This window comes from Physeter macrocephalus, chromosome 11 (assembly GCF_002837175.3).
Source record: "Physeter macrocephalus isolate SW-GA chromosome 11, ASM283717v5, whole genome shotgun sequence".
Classification (NCBI taxonomy): Eukaryota; Metazoa; Chordata; class Mammalia; order Artiodactyla; family Physeteridae; genus Physeter; species Physeter macrocephalus.
Genome location: NC_041224.1, coordinates 93,939,090 through 93,953,865, shown reverse-complemented (window position 1 = coordinate 93,953,865; position 14,776 = coordinate 93,939,090). Strand labels below are relative to the sequence as shown.

At 46.5% G+C, this 14,776-nt stretch overlaps 1 protein-coding gene across 1 annotated transcript in view; it reads left to right on the top strand.

Annotated features, from left to right (window-relative positions):
* SORD (sorbitol dehydrogenase) overlaps positions 1 to 7,643 on the top strand; it is a 35,186-nt gene extending 27,543 nt beyond the window's left edge. The window contains exons 6-9 of the mRNA XM_007121389.3: positions 1,493 to 1,558; positions 2,548 to 2,723; positions 6,318 to 6,439; positions 7,357 to 7,643. Of these exons, the coding sequence (XP_007121451.1) occupies positions 1,493 to 1,558; positions 2,548 to 2,723; positions 6,318 to 6,439; positions 7,357 to 7,522 (530 nt within the window). The 3' untranslated portion in view covers positions 7,523 to 7,643. The remainder of the gene's footprint in view (positions 1 to 1,492; positions 1,559 to 2,547; positions 2,724 to 6,317; positions 6,440 to 7,356) is intronic.
* The last annotated feature ends 7,133 nt before the right edge of the window (positions 7,644 to 14,776 follow it).

Here is a 14,776-nt window from a genome sequence, read left to right as displayed (position 1 = left end):
ATTTACATTTCTCTGATTAGTGATGTCGAGCATCCTTTCATGTTTATTTTGGCCATCTGTATGTATTCTTTGGAAAAATGTCTAGTCATATCCTCTGCTCATTTTTCAATCAGATTGCTTTTTGCTGTTGAGTTGTGCAAGTTCTTATATATATTTTGGATATTAACCCATATCAAATATATGATTTGCAAATATTTTTCTCCTACTCAACATGTTGCCTTTTTCATTTTGTTGATGTTTCCTTTGCTGTGCAGAAGCTTTTTAGTTTGATACAGTCCCACTTGTTTATTTTTGCTTTTATTGCCTTTGCTTTTGGTGTCAAATCCAAAAACTCAAGACTGATGTCAAGGAGCTTACTGCCTATGTTTTCTTCTAGGAGTTTTATGGTTTCAAGTCTTATATTCAAGTCATTAATCCATTTTGAGTTAATCCTCTTACACTTTGTGACTGATTTTCTTTGGCAGGGCCAAATAAGTGACTACAGGGCTTCCTAAGCAGGCTGATGGGTATAGAACAGATTTGCCTCAATGAGCCAGCAGACTGTAGGATTCATGTGACAGATTTTTTTTTTAAAAAACTCTGCATAAGTAATACTTTTTTGCCATAGAAAAAGAAGTTAAATCGTACATACCACATACATACCACACCTGCACGCACGTGCACACACACAAAAATTCACTGATAGCCCCATCATCACCCATCACCCTGAGAGAACCACTGTTAACATTTTGGTGTAGAATATTTCAGTTTGGTTTTTGTTTTTGTTTGTTTAATTCATGAGATCATCCTGAATATGCTTCATTTTACCTACTCTTTTAAAAAATTAATATACTGTGAACATTTTTCTATGTCATTAGATAAAAGAGTTAGATGACATAATTTTTAATAACTGTGTACTATCCTTCTGTAGTTTACTTAACTAATCACCCCTTTGTTGGTTATTTCAGGTATTTCTCAGTGTTTTGCTTTCTGGACGAACTCACTAAATTATTCTCAAGGGGAGTGTCCGAATAGCAAATCCTCAAAGATATTCTGCATAGCCTTATTTGTGGTCTGGTTTTTGTGTTAAAACCATCTAGTGTGCCTATAAAGTGGGGAAGCAGGTGGTCTTTGGGCTGATTCTCAGGCACCTGAACATCCTGGAGCTGCCTGAGCAGCTGGGTCAACCTAGGACACCCTCCAAGGTGGTCCTCAGAGGGCACCTGAAAGGATACTTCTCACCTTGGGGAGGCATGATGGGCTCTAAGAAGGTAGGGGGTCAAAGAGAGAACAGGAGCCCAGCACTGGGTGCAGATTCCAGGTAGAGGACAATGCCTCATGCACTCATTTACTCATGCATTCAACAAACAGTTGTTAAGGTCTCACTATATGTTAGGCACTGGGATAGATGCTCGAGGTACTCAAAAGATACAGTTCCTGTCCATGGCCTAGACAAGGGGGAGAGCTGGTGTTTGATATTTCACAAATGTCTCCTATTTCCTGCTTTATTTAGGGCCAATTGGACTGGTCAGTTTGCTCGTGGCCAAAGCAATGGGTGCATCTCAAGTGGTGGTGACTGGTAAGGTTTTCTTCTTTTTAAATCTCCTTGGGATGGAAGCAGCTGGGCCTACAGTTTTGGAGCAGGAGCATGAGACCTGTTCCCTTCCTGGTGTAGTGGGTTTCTAAAGAGGCTCCTCTTTTCTTCTGGGTTCCAGGGTTGAAAAGCCCACCCAGGAGATGACCAAGTCAGGGCTGAGGAGGAGACTCTTTTGAAGCTCTTGGGAGAGGGTGGCTGCTGCAGAGAAGAGGACCTGGCTCTTTATGTGTGGACCTCAGATGCTTATACTGCCCACTTGGTCCTAAGAAGAGTTTCAGCCCTTGGGTTGTTTGATCAAGCTCAGAGGGTGTGTGTGCATGTGTGTGTGTGATGTGGAGTTAGTGGGGTATGTGATGTGTTTATAAGAGGATGTTTATGTGTGAGGTGTGTGGTATGAGTGAGAGACATGTACTCATGTGTGTGTGAGGAGAGGTTCTCTGACAGGACATGTGGGTATGTGTGTGTGGAGCAGCGTGGTATGTATGGAAGCGTGTGGGGTATAGAAGGGGGTGTGTGTGTGTGTGTGTGTGTGGAGAAGGCATCTGTAAGAGAGAATGTGTTTGTGTATAATGTATCTGAGAGTGTATGTGTGAGGAGAGGTTATATGTGAGAGTGTGTGGGTGAGCATGTAGAGTTGTGTGGTGTATGGGGTGTTGGGGATATTTGAGGGGAGTGGGGATGTGGAAGGATATCATTGCGTGTTTTGTGTGAGAAGGTGAGAGAGTATGTGTGTAGCTGTGTAGAGCTGTGTGGTATGTATGGGGGTGTATGGGGATGTAGAAGGATGTGGATGTTTGAGAAGTTATCTAAGAGATTGTGTGTGAGGGTGTGTTTAGAGAGTGTGTGTGTTGGGCGCAGCGACACCATCACTACACCAGAGCTTCCTTGCCATCGGAATCTGTATCTTCATTTTTTCTCCCTAATCCACCATCCAGTTTCTCAGTTTGAAAGAAACTTTTGTTCAACTTTAGATCTGTCAGCCTCTCGGTTGTCTAAAGCCAAGGAAGTTGGAGCTGATTTCCTCCTCCAGATCTCCAACGAGAGCCCGCAGGAAATTGCCAATAAAGTGGAAGGCCTGCTGGGGTGCAAGCCAGAAGTTACCATCGAGTGCACAGGGGTGGAGACCTCCATCCAGGCGGGCATATACGTGAGTGGAATAAGGGTAGCTAAGCTGGTAGGCAGCTTCAGGGAATCAGTGCAGGGTAGTGAACCAAGGAGGATTCCTAGGATCAAGCTTCTCCACTGATTTGCCATGTTGCCCACCCCTCCCCTCACCAGGTAATTCCTTGTTAACTGCTTTCTTATCTCTCTTGTGGAGGTAGTGACATTTCCCTCACATCTTCATTGGGTTATTGTGAAGTTCAAACTAGGTAACAGATATACATGGACCTTGAAAGATGTTAAGTGACGCATACCTTTAGGATGGGATTGCTGTTATGATCACATCTGTGATCATGAAAATAGTGCTTTTGGTAAAAAAAAAAAATCAACAGGAGGAACAAGGAAGCATGCCTTAGTTGAGTGTGGGAAAGCCCTATCTTGTTTTATTGAGGAAAACTGTAGTCTTTGAGTCATTGATACAAAATGTCATTAATTCAGTTAGTCACAAAGGTGAGGTGATATTTCAGGATCACAGTTGTCTACTACTGTCCTTTCCCAGAACTAGGAACAGATAAGCTGCTAATAGCTGATTTACCCCTCAGCAACCCACCAGTAATTTATGGGATGTTGGAGGGGGAGGGGCAGGGAGGAGTAGAATAGACAAATCAAATTATAAGGAAAAGAAGGAAGAAAAGAATAAGAGCTAGATTCCGAGCTCTACCGTGGGCCGTGTCCTCTGCTGTGTGCTTTATAAACATGATGCCTAATCTGCATAATAGCCCTGAAGATGAGTTCTCGTTTTCCACATTTTACAAGGAGAGCAGCCCAGTGACTCGCCTTGAGCGCACTGCTCCAGTGCCTGGGCTTTCCTTACTCCATCTGGCTCCTCCAGAGAGGAAGGGATAGAGGGGACAAGGAACCAGTGCTAGGGTGGGAGGGGCTGGGCTGGGGAGAGCATCGGTAGCTGCCACCGCTGGGCACTCCTGCCCTGTCTCCCACACTGCTTTCCCACAGCAGCATATGCTTCTTTCTTCCTTCTGAGTCACAGCCAGTCACACACAAGGGCACTGTCCACCGTGCAAGACATTCTGGGAAAACCTGATCCCTTGAGCTGTGTGGCACGGCCCTCAAGCCTGGCACACCCAGGCAGAGCTGCCTTCCCCTCCTCCTACCAAGATGCATATGGCACCGGGGGCCAAGGAAGCAGCGGGAGAGGCAGGAGCAGGTGCCACTTTTGCCCTAACCTTGTTCCAGCTGGAATCAGCCAGCTCTCTGCTCCACTGTCCGAGACAGTCAGTGGTCACCACGTGGGAAGGGGCAAAGAGAAACCAAAACCCAGAGGGCGATGGGTCTGTGTGTGATCAGTGGAGCTATGTTTGACCCATGGCAGGTTTTGGGTTCCTGCCTCATGCCTGGCTTTGTGCCAGACACCTTGAGGGCTTGACCAGTAGGGTGTGTCTACTGTTTTCAAGTTGTCGGTAGGTCAGTGACCCCCACTCAAGAGAGAGGCAGTAAAAGACATGGCTTCCTAGTGCAAGTCCTTCCTTCCTCTTGTGCCCTGCCTGGAGGGCATCTGAGAACAAGTTGATAGTGGGGGCCCAGTTGCCAGGCTACCTGAGGTGGGCGTGGAGGTAAATGTGACACAAGGGCCTTATGAAGCCTGAAGCCGGTGCCTGTCCTGAGTGGGGAGTGGAGCATCATGCATGACAGGTGCTGTAGAATGCTACAGGTCACTCTGCCAAGGGGCAGGTTAGGCAGAAGCACTTTATGGACATACCTGAGAGTCACCTTTCTGCCATGTGATGTCTAGATAATGTTCGTGAGGAGACATAGCAAATGCTTAGGGTAGAATTGATGTCATCTCCTTGGTGTGGAAGTCACAACAACAAAACAGTGGTCTGAGATTTATCTTTGCCTGTGGTCAGTAAGCTACTGGCCTCCTGGCAGCCTGGGATGACCAGTTTGGAAGAGGTTCCTCTTCCTCTTTACCAGGTGGAGAGGAAGTGCTGAATGGGCAACAGTTTTCCTGGAAAATTTCTCAGTGTATTCTATGGCTCCCTCACGATTCTGAACCACCCCCCCCAACACTTTTCCAATGAGGACAGCAGTGTTTTTCAGTTGTGAGATACCCTCCCCCTTACTGACAGTGTTTGTATGTCACAGGTGATTTGTAAGTGACTGCGCTTCAATAAAAACAGAAAACATGCCAAATGTTGAGCCCATCCTAGTGCCAGCCACTGTGACTATCACCCCTAAGAGCCCTGCTGAGGGGGAGGCATCGTCCTATTCTCACACATGAGGAACCCATGGCTGAGAGAGCACCGTCTAGGGTCCCAGAGCTCAAAAGTACAAATGCTGGGAGTCATCTCCACACTACAGGCCTCTCTCCAGGGTGTATCCTTCCCCTCGGAGGTAGAAGCTGTGATGTTTGCTGTCTTACTGCTCCATTGTTTAGCACTTAGAATGGTCCCAGTAAGTGTTTTCTGCTGTTAACTGTAATGAAAACTTAGCATGAATGAATTGTCCATTTTTCTGTCCCTCACAGCATCAAGCACAATGACCCCCCAAAATCTCTGGAGCAGGCCTAGCACTCATGTGAAGTTATGTGGAGATTGTCGGGGAAAATTTTGCTCTCTGCCCACTCAAAGAGGAAACTGATGAATCCATTATGACTGATACCATTGGGAGAATGTCTCTGGAACAAAAATTTCTAATTGCCAGCCTGCACATATAAGGCAGTTTTTAAACCACAGAAGTCCTATAGCCCTCCCCATTGGTATAGTGCTTGGTAGTTTTTGTTTTTTTTACCAAGAAGGTGGTCTGTTAGAGGTTTGACACTGTCTTGTGGGGAGCACTCTGGAGGAGGAAGTGGCTGACACCAACATCTGGTACTGAATTAGTAAAGCTTTTTTTTTTCTTAATTATTATTATTTTTTAAATTTTATTTATTTTATTTTTGCTGCATTGCGTCTTTGTTGTCTCATGCGCGCTTCTCTCTGGTTGCGGCGAGATGGGGCTACTCTTCGTTGCGGTGTGCGGGCTTCTCATTGTGGTGGCTTCTCTTGTTGCGGAGCACGGGCTCTAGGCACGTGGGCTTCAGTTGTTGTGGCACTTGGGCTCAGTAGTTGTGGCTCACAGGCTCTAGATCACAGGCTCAGTAGTTGTGGCGCACGGGCTTAGTAGCTCCGCGGCATGTGGGATCTTCCCGGACCAGGGCTCGAACCCGTGTCCCCTGCATTGGCAGGCAGATTCTTAACCACTGCGCCACCAGAGATGCCCCCTGAATTAGTAAACCTTTGAAAGATGCTCAGTGGCTGCTGAAGGGTCAGCGATGGTTGTAGGGGAGGTTCTCATTGCTCTCTGGAGAAACTTTGCTGTTTCCTGGGATGTTTTGGACAGCAGAAGATGCTCCCACTGTGCCTCCACTGGTAAGTGTATTATTTCAGGATCTTTAAAGGAGGCATTGTTTACTCTGCTGCTCTGTTGAGTTTGGTTAACATGCTGAAGAGTCCAGCAGTATAGAAAGAGTCATACTCTGAAATTTTTGGATACTTACCTGTTTGTATGGCAACAGTGCTACTGTGAGTGGGGTCTGCATTTTCTCATCTTCTTGGTTTTCTTGTTCTTACCTCTTCTTCAGGCCACTCAATCTGGTGGGACACTGGTGCTTGTGGGGCTGGGCTCTGAGATGACCAGTGTGCCCCTAGTGCACGCAGCTACCAGGGAGGTGGACATCAAGGGTGTATTTCGATACTGCAACACGTGAGTATGTTGTGGGTGAGCCAGGGTGGCAAGTGGCCAGCAAGTCCAGGGGAGGCCCTAGGTGGCCTCTGGGACCAAGAGTCTCTGCCTGTTTATTCATGAGGGTCACTCCCTGGCCACACTGACAGCCGTGCATTATGATAAGGATCCAAAGATAGAGCATTCACTTGTGGTTAAAGAATGGGAGGGCAGAACTGACAGGGCTGTAGGGAAGGAGGGAGGGAGAGGGATTTTGAAACATGCTCCTCTTGGATGTCTGCCACTCATTGCCTAGGCCCTCTCTTTTCCATTTCTTTAAGTGGCCAGATCTCCATTTTCCCCCTTTAAAGGGAAGAAGGAGAGAAACAGGACAACCACAAGAACTCAGGTCCCTTGGTTCTCACTCCAGATCCCCAGGTCCCATCCTGGGAAGTGAGAGGGTCTTAATAAATCCCACCTCATGTTCTGTGGGTCCATCCTCTCCCCTGCTGGGGCACTCTGTCCAGGACCACCTTCCCCACCAGTGGCCCTTTCCCCTGTCTTTAGAGTCAGTAACCATTCCCTCAGCAGAGTGCTAGTTTTCTAGTAAACTCTGCCAAGCCAAGCTGCTAAAGGGTGTGATTGGATCATCCTGGGCTTCCCTGCTGGAGGCTTATCTGCCTTTTCACAGTGGCTTCCATATGCCTTATGCCTTCATGCCAAAGGAATTCTAGGCTTCATGGCAGACATTGCAGACGGGCGGGGGACATTTGGGAACAGACTCTACTCCTGAATTATAAGTCATAAGATCCTTTCCACAATTGTTGGCCTGTAGAAGTGACCTTGCAGAACCACAGAGCTACAAACAAATGTGGCCAAACTTACCTTGTTCTGGGTAGTTTTGGGGACCTCCCTCTTTCCTCCTGAAGGTTGAGTGTGATGCTTGTGATCTTTTCCAGGTGGCCGATGGCGATTTCAATGCTTGCATCCAAGACTGTGAATGTAAAGCCCTTGGTCACCCATCGGTTTCCTCTGGAGAAAGCTCTGGAGGCCTTTGAAACATCCAAAAAGGGATTGGGGTTGAAAGTCATGATCAAGTGCGACCCCAAGGACCAGAATCCATGATATGAATTGGGCTCTGTCCTTGTCCCCACTCTCAGCATCTTGGGGTTGAGTGGTTGGCTGGGCAGTGGTGGAAGTTTCTTTTGAGTAGTAAGAATAATTAAAATAATTCATTATAAAAAGAGAGGCTTACACAGAGGAGTTGGTGTGCCTTAAAAACACAAGTAGGGGGACTTCCCTGGTGGCGCACTAGTTAAGTAAGAATCTGCCTGCCAATGCAGGGGACACGGGTTCAAGCCCTGGTCCGGGAAGATCCCACATGCTGTGGAGCAACAAAGCCTGTGTGCCACAACTACTGAGCCTGCGCTGTAGAGCCCACGAGCCACAACTACTGAGCCCGCATGCCACAACTACTGAAGCCCGTGCACCTAGAGCCCGTGCTCCACAACAAGAGAAGCCACCACACTGAGAAGCCCGCGCACCGCAACGAAGAGTAGCCCCCGCTCTCCGCAACTAGAGAAAGCCTACACGCAGCAACGAAGACCCAACGCAGCCAAAAATAAATAAATAAATATTTAAAAAAACAAAAAACACAAGTAGGGAGGGACTTCCCTGGCGGCGCAGTGGTTAAGAATCCGCCTGCCAGTGTAGGGGACACGGGTTCGATCCCTGGTCTGAGAAGATCCCACATGCTGCGGAGCAACTAAACCCGTGCACCACAACTACTGAGCCTGCGCTCTAGAGCCCACGAGCTACAACTACTGAGCCCACATGCTGCAACTAAGGAAGCCCATGCGCCTAGAGCCCGTGCTCCACAACAAGAAGCCACTGCAATGAGAAGCCCATGCACTGCAACGAAGAGTAACCCCCACTCACCGCAACTAGAGAAAAGCCCGTATGCAGCAACAAAGACCCAGTGCAGCCAAAATAAATAAATAAATAAATAAATATTTTTTAAAAGAAACACACAGGTAGGGAGAATTTGGGGGAACTTGTAGCCAGAATGACCTGTTCATGCTGATAAAAGTTCGGCAAGTAGAGCAGAGCTTGGCAGGTAGGTGCCAGGACTCCCCTTCTTCCTGGAGTGCCTGGAAGTTGTGTAAGGAGAGAAACCTGCCCATTGGGTTCCTGGTTCTACTGTGACTGTGGCCACATGAGGGATGGGGGCTCAGTTATGAAGAGACCATTTACAACTTTATCAAGACTTAACTGGCCTAGAACCTGATTTTCACAAAAATCTGCAGCTCAGTGTTGGGGATGAAAGGTTGTGAACAGTTTTACTTTAGGACACAGTGCTTCTAGACATAAGTGCTATTTGGTATGATGATAAAAGGAGAATAAGGGACTCTAGGATAATTTAAAAACCAAGCAAATAAAACTGAAATCCCATGTGAGATACAGCTAGCTTGCATCCCTCAAACGTAGAAATAGACAAGGAACTTTTCAGCGCTGCTTGAAGAATTGCCTCTTCAACTCTTGAGAATTCTGTGTAACTTATTTTGCAAGGTGAAGAATTGCCTTCCCAATGCACCACACCCCCACTCTTCTGCACTTTCAGAGGCAGCCACTGCAGGCTCCTTTGTCACTAGGCAACCAGGAGGTGCCTACCTAAGGACAGCCACGCGGAGTCCTCATGGGAGACCTTAAATCACGCTTCTGACTAGCCCAGGAGGTTTTGGTCAGTACATCTGTCTTACCTACCCCACAGGGTTAGCATGCTCTCCTAGGCTCAAAGCTCACTGATGATTATTAGACAATCTGTTTAGTTCCGGTCATTATGAGCAAAAAACCTTTTCCCTTCTCAGAGCTAGTTAAGGGTCTTTGTACCTTTCTGTCCATTTGAATGATAGTTCCAACCTTGTCTATTTTAATCATGGGGTTTTCCTGGGTAAGATTTGGATCCAAATCACATCATGCCATTTGTGACTTTGAGATTACTAGTCAAGAATGAGGATATGAGGACTGCATGACTTGGGCTGCGGTCTAATCCCTCACTTCTGCTGGGGGTGGAGGGTGAGTTTGAAGAGTTTCTGGTTTTCTTGTGACCAGGGAAGGCTGTAACCAGTGCCTGGGATTCCTCAAATTGGTTTGGGTAACAAATTCTACTTGTAGTACTTGACTGCTGCCACCATTTGTGGCCCTGTTTAGGGAGGAATCAACTTAGGTTACCCATTTCACAAAAGGAAGCATGGGATTTTTGAGAGTGATGCATTTTCTGCATCAAGTACAATTTTCGTTGACTGTTGAAATTTTACTTTAATGATCTCTAATCCTCACAGCAAGTCAAATATAATTATTTTACAACTAAGGAAATAGAGAAATCAAGTAACTTGCTCAAGGTCACACACTGCTTTTCTTTTCTCATGTTATCTTTGGAGGAGGGTGGGATCTTGAGTCCACACACAACACATACACACACACAGGAGCCACACTGCTTCCTTCTCTGAGTCCTGTTTAGGTAGGGCCAAACTTGCCAGCTCCCTTTTCTTGAAACTTTCCAGCCCAGTGATGCCCAAAGTTCCTTGAATGTGGAAGGAGAAAGACTCTTCCCTTTCTAGATTGGAAGTCTTCCAATAGAAATGCCCGTGAAGGAGGTGGACTCACTATGTTAAATTCACAAGTAGCCACTCTTCCTCTGATTGTGATTTGGTGGAGCGAGGAAGCCACTGAACCTGAAAAAGAGGAGTTGCAGTGGGGACTCCTGGAAAGGTAGGGCTATCAAGGACAAAAAATATGTGACACATTTCACCAATGGTGATTGGTCTGGATCCTCTAAGTCAGTGTCTTGGAGCTTCCACTCCTTGGCCTGTTAAATGGGCTTCATGATACCTCCATGAGGGCAATTACAGAGTGAATGGGCTGATTGAAAACAGCAGTTCAGGGAACACTTTCCATTTCCAAATCTCCCCACGCTCTCAACCTACTGTGATGTTTCACAGCTTCCCAAGCACGGGCAGAGAGCATGGTTGGTGGGAGGGGGAGTGGTGTGGGTGAGCTGCCAGCAAGTCCTCCAGGTGGCGAGAGGGCCCAAGTCAGTGGCACTGAGCTGGCCCTGGGGCTCCCCCACCTCCGCATCCTTGTTGAAATGTTCCCTCCACTGTTTGGAAGGGGCTGCAGGAAGCCCAGGAATTCAGTTCTCTCGCTACCTCCACTAAGTGTTCAGTAAGTGTTGATTCAGTGAATCAGTTCCGGAAACAAGAATATGAATTCCCCACAAGCTCCCCAAGCTTGGGTGGCTTTGCCGGCCTTTGTGTGCTCTGTCACTCATGTGTGGCAGCAGTCAGTACTGAGGACCCCACCCAGCCAGCACTCGCAGCTTGGGTGGAGAGCTGGGAAGAAGAATCCTGCAGGCAGACTAGGGGGTGCAAGAGGGGAGGCTGCCCCACAGATGTCAAAGGAGAGAGGGGACACAGCTCCAGCCGCTTCCTCTTGCCATCCACATTTGGCTACAGTGGATGTTGATATGAAGTCACTTCTGGATCCCCAGTCCCTGGTCCTCAGGCCATCCCAGTCTCATTTCTGTGTAGCACAGTCCCACCTCTTCCTTCCTGGTTCCTATTTTGCTCCCATTGGGAGAGCAAAGGAGGCCCATGGGAACTTGTTTGGGCCAGAGGTTAGGTGTGGGGGAGACAGGATTTATTGGATATTTGCCTTTTCCCAGAATTGTTCTCTGCACATGATCTAAGTCTGAGTTTGGAGTACAGAAGCCAAAATATAGGACCCACATCTCTGGGTAGTAGGCAGGTCTCCAACTTCGCTGTCTGCCTCCACACACTGAGGTCCTTGAGGGCTCAGGGAGGGCAGCAGTGAAGTGGTTTGGCCAGGAGCTCGTCACCCAAGGGAAGTGCCTTGAAGACAGCAGATGTACTCTGGTGTAGCCACTGCTGTACTGAAGCAGCACATCAATACTCCCACGGCCTCCACTTCTCACTCCTGGCTTTCCTCTCTTAAAGCCTTGGCTGAGTCAGATACTGAGTTCCTTCCTTGGGCACCTGAAAGTGGTACAGGATTTATGCAAGGTGTTCCTGCCAAGAGGTTTCTCGGTGGGTCTCACCATCAGTGGGAGCTTCTTGGGGGTGACGGGTTGGAGAGAAGCCTCTGTCCTCTGGGCTCTTAGGTATGATCCTCAGGGGGTTTGCATGCCCAGAGCTGGGCCTGGGGAGGTCTGGCCCCATCAGTGACTTCCCTGTATGTGATCACCAGTTGGCCTTTCTGTGGTACATGTAGGACTGCAGGCAGAGGCACAGCCTGGCTGGGGGTGGGGGAGCCCAGCAGTTCATCCATAGTGATGAGGGAGCTGTGGGAAGAAGGTGGGCCTGGGCCAAAGGTGGTGCCTGTTCTAGGTCTAGCACCACTGAGGCAGTGGCGGAGTAGCTCCCTTGGGGCCAGCTCCAGGCTTCAGGTGGGTGATACTGAAGTCCCGTGGGTCCTGCCCTGACCTCGCAGCTCTGTATGCACTGGGCTGCCAGCTACAGGCCCCCTTGGGTTCCCCAGGCCGGACACCTCTCACACAGCACTGTCTCAGCTCCTCCTCCCTGGCAGGAATCCCAAGAGGCTCCTTGGGTCAGCTGTTTGCAGTGCCTTAGTCACTAGGAGATGACGGTGACTGAACTTTCCCTTATCACACAAGATTGTACATTGATAAGAAAATAAAGTCAGATAAGTAAAAAAAAAAGAAAACCAGCCATATGTGTTCTCCAAGGATGCTAATAAGTTGGAGTACTTCCTTCCAACTCCCCACCCCATGCATTTCTATACATATAAAACATGTACATGTATTTATAATCAGAAATGGGAATATATTTTACTTAATTTTTTTCCATTTTCACCCATAACAGATAAGGACTTTTTTAACCATCACAATTCTCATTAATGAAATTAACAATTTCTTCAAATCCTCTAACACCCAATAAATCGAAGTGCAACTTTCCCTAGTTATTTAAAAAAAAAAAGACCTTTTCCACTTGGTTTGCCTGAATCAGGATACAGACACATTGCATGTGGTTGATATGTCTTTTTTTTAAACTTGTTTCTTTTTTTTTTAGTGAGTTGGTCTCTCTCTTTTTTTTTTTTTTTTAATTTATTTTTGGCTGCACTGGGTCTTCGTTGCTGTGTGCGGGCTTTCTCTAGTTGCGGCGAGCGGGGGCTACTCTTCGTTGCAGTGTGCGGGCTTCTCATTGTGGTGGCTTCTCTTGTTGTGGAGCACACAGGCTCTAGGCACGCGGGCTTCAGTAGTTGTGGCACACAGGCTCGGTAGTTGTGGCTTGTGGGATCTAGAGAGCAGGCTCAGTAGTTGTGGCGCACGGGCTTAATCGCTCTGCGGCATGTGGGATCTTCCTGGACCAGGGATTGAACCCGTGTCCCCTGCATTGGCAGGTGGATTCTTAACCACTGCACCACCAGGGAAGTCCAACCATTGTTTTTATTGAGGTATAGTTAATCTGCAATTGTTGTGTTAGTTCCAGGTGTACAGCAAAGTGATTCAGTTTTATATAAATTCTTTTTCAGATTGTTTTCCATTATAGGTTATTACAAGATATTGAGGGACTTCCCTGGAGGTACAGTGGTTAAGACTCTGCGCTTCCAATGCAGGGATCCCGGGTTTGATCCCTGGTCAGGGAAATATATCCCATATGCATGCCGTAACTAAGAGCATTCCACACTAAGGAGCCCACGAGCCACAACTAAGGAGCCTGCCTGCCACAACAAAGACCCAGCACAACCAAATAAATAAATAAAATAAATATTTTAAAAATTATTTTTAAAGGTTTTTAAATTTTTTATTTATTTTAATTTATTTTTGGCTGCTTTGGGTCTTCGTTGCTGCGTGCGGGCTTTCTCTAGTTGCGGCAAACGGGCTACTCTTCGTTGGGTGTGCAGGCTTCTCATTGCAGTGGCTTCTCTTGTTGTGGAGCACGGGGTCTAGGTGCACGGGCTTCAGTAGTGGTGGCACAAGGGCTCAGTAGTTGTGGCTCACAGGCTCTAGAGCACAGGTTCAGTAGTTGTGGCGCACAGGCTTAGCTGCTCCGTGGCTTGTGGGGTCTTCCCGGACCAGGGCTCGAACCCGTATCCCCTGCATTGGCAGGCAGATTCTTAACCACTGTGACACCAGGGAAGTCCCCCAAAAAAAGATATTGAATATATTTCCCTGTGCCATACAGTAGGTCCCTGCTGTCCATCTACTCCATATACAGCGGTGTGTTTATGTCAGTCTCAAGCTCCCAATTTATCTCTCCTCCCCACACCCCGCCATCCCCTCTGGTAACCATAAGTTTGCTTTCCATGCCTTTGAGTCTAATGTCTTTGAGTGTATTTCTGTTTTGTAGATATGTCTTGTAAGTCTCTCTTAATCTCTTATAGTTCCCCCTCCATTTTTGTTTAAATGCCATTGTTTTTTCTTTTTTTGGCCACACCATATGGCTTACAGGATCTAATTTCCCCTACCAGGGATCAAACCTGGAGCCCGAGCAATGAGAGGACCGAGTCTTAACCACTGGACCACCAGGGAATTCCCTAAATACCATCCATGTATAAGTTTAAAGTGTACAGCATAATGATTTGACTTACATACCTCATAAAATGGTTACCAGAATAAGTTTAATGAACATCTGTCATTGCATATAGATAAAAAATTAAAGGAATGGAAAAAATTTTTTCTTTCTTTTTTACTTTTTTTTTAAACATCTTTATTGGAGTAGAAAAAAATATTTTGTCCTTGTGATGAGAAATCAAAATTTAGCCTCTTAACAACTTTCATATATAATATACAGACGTGTTAATTATATTTATCATGTTGTACCTTACATCCCAAGGTACTTATTTATCCTATAACTGGAAGTTTGTACCTTTTGACTGCCTTTATTCAACTCCCTCTCCCCCAAACACCTGCCTCTGGTAACCACAACTCTGATCTCTTTTTCTATGAGTTTGTTTGTTTGTTTTTGAAGTATAATTGATCTACAACACTATTTTAGTTCCTGTTACACAGCATAGTGTTTCGATATTTCTATACATTTCAAAATAATCACCATGATGTCTAGGTATGATCTATCACCATACAAAGATATTATGTAATTATTGACTATATTGATAGTTGCTGTACATTTCATGATGCATTTATTTTTTCAACTGAAAGTGTATACCTCTTAATCTCCCTCAATTATTTCTCTTCATCCCCCACCACCCTCCATTCTGTTTGTTCTCTGTATCTGTGACTCTGTTTCTGTTTTGTTATGTTTGCTCATATGTTTTGTTTTTTAGATTCCACAGAGAAGTGAAATCATTCAGTATTTGTCTTTCTCTGTCTGACTTATTTCA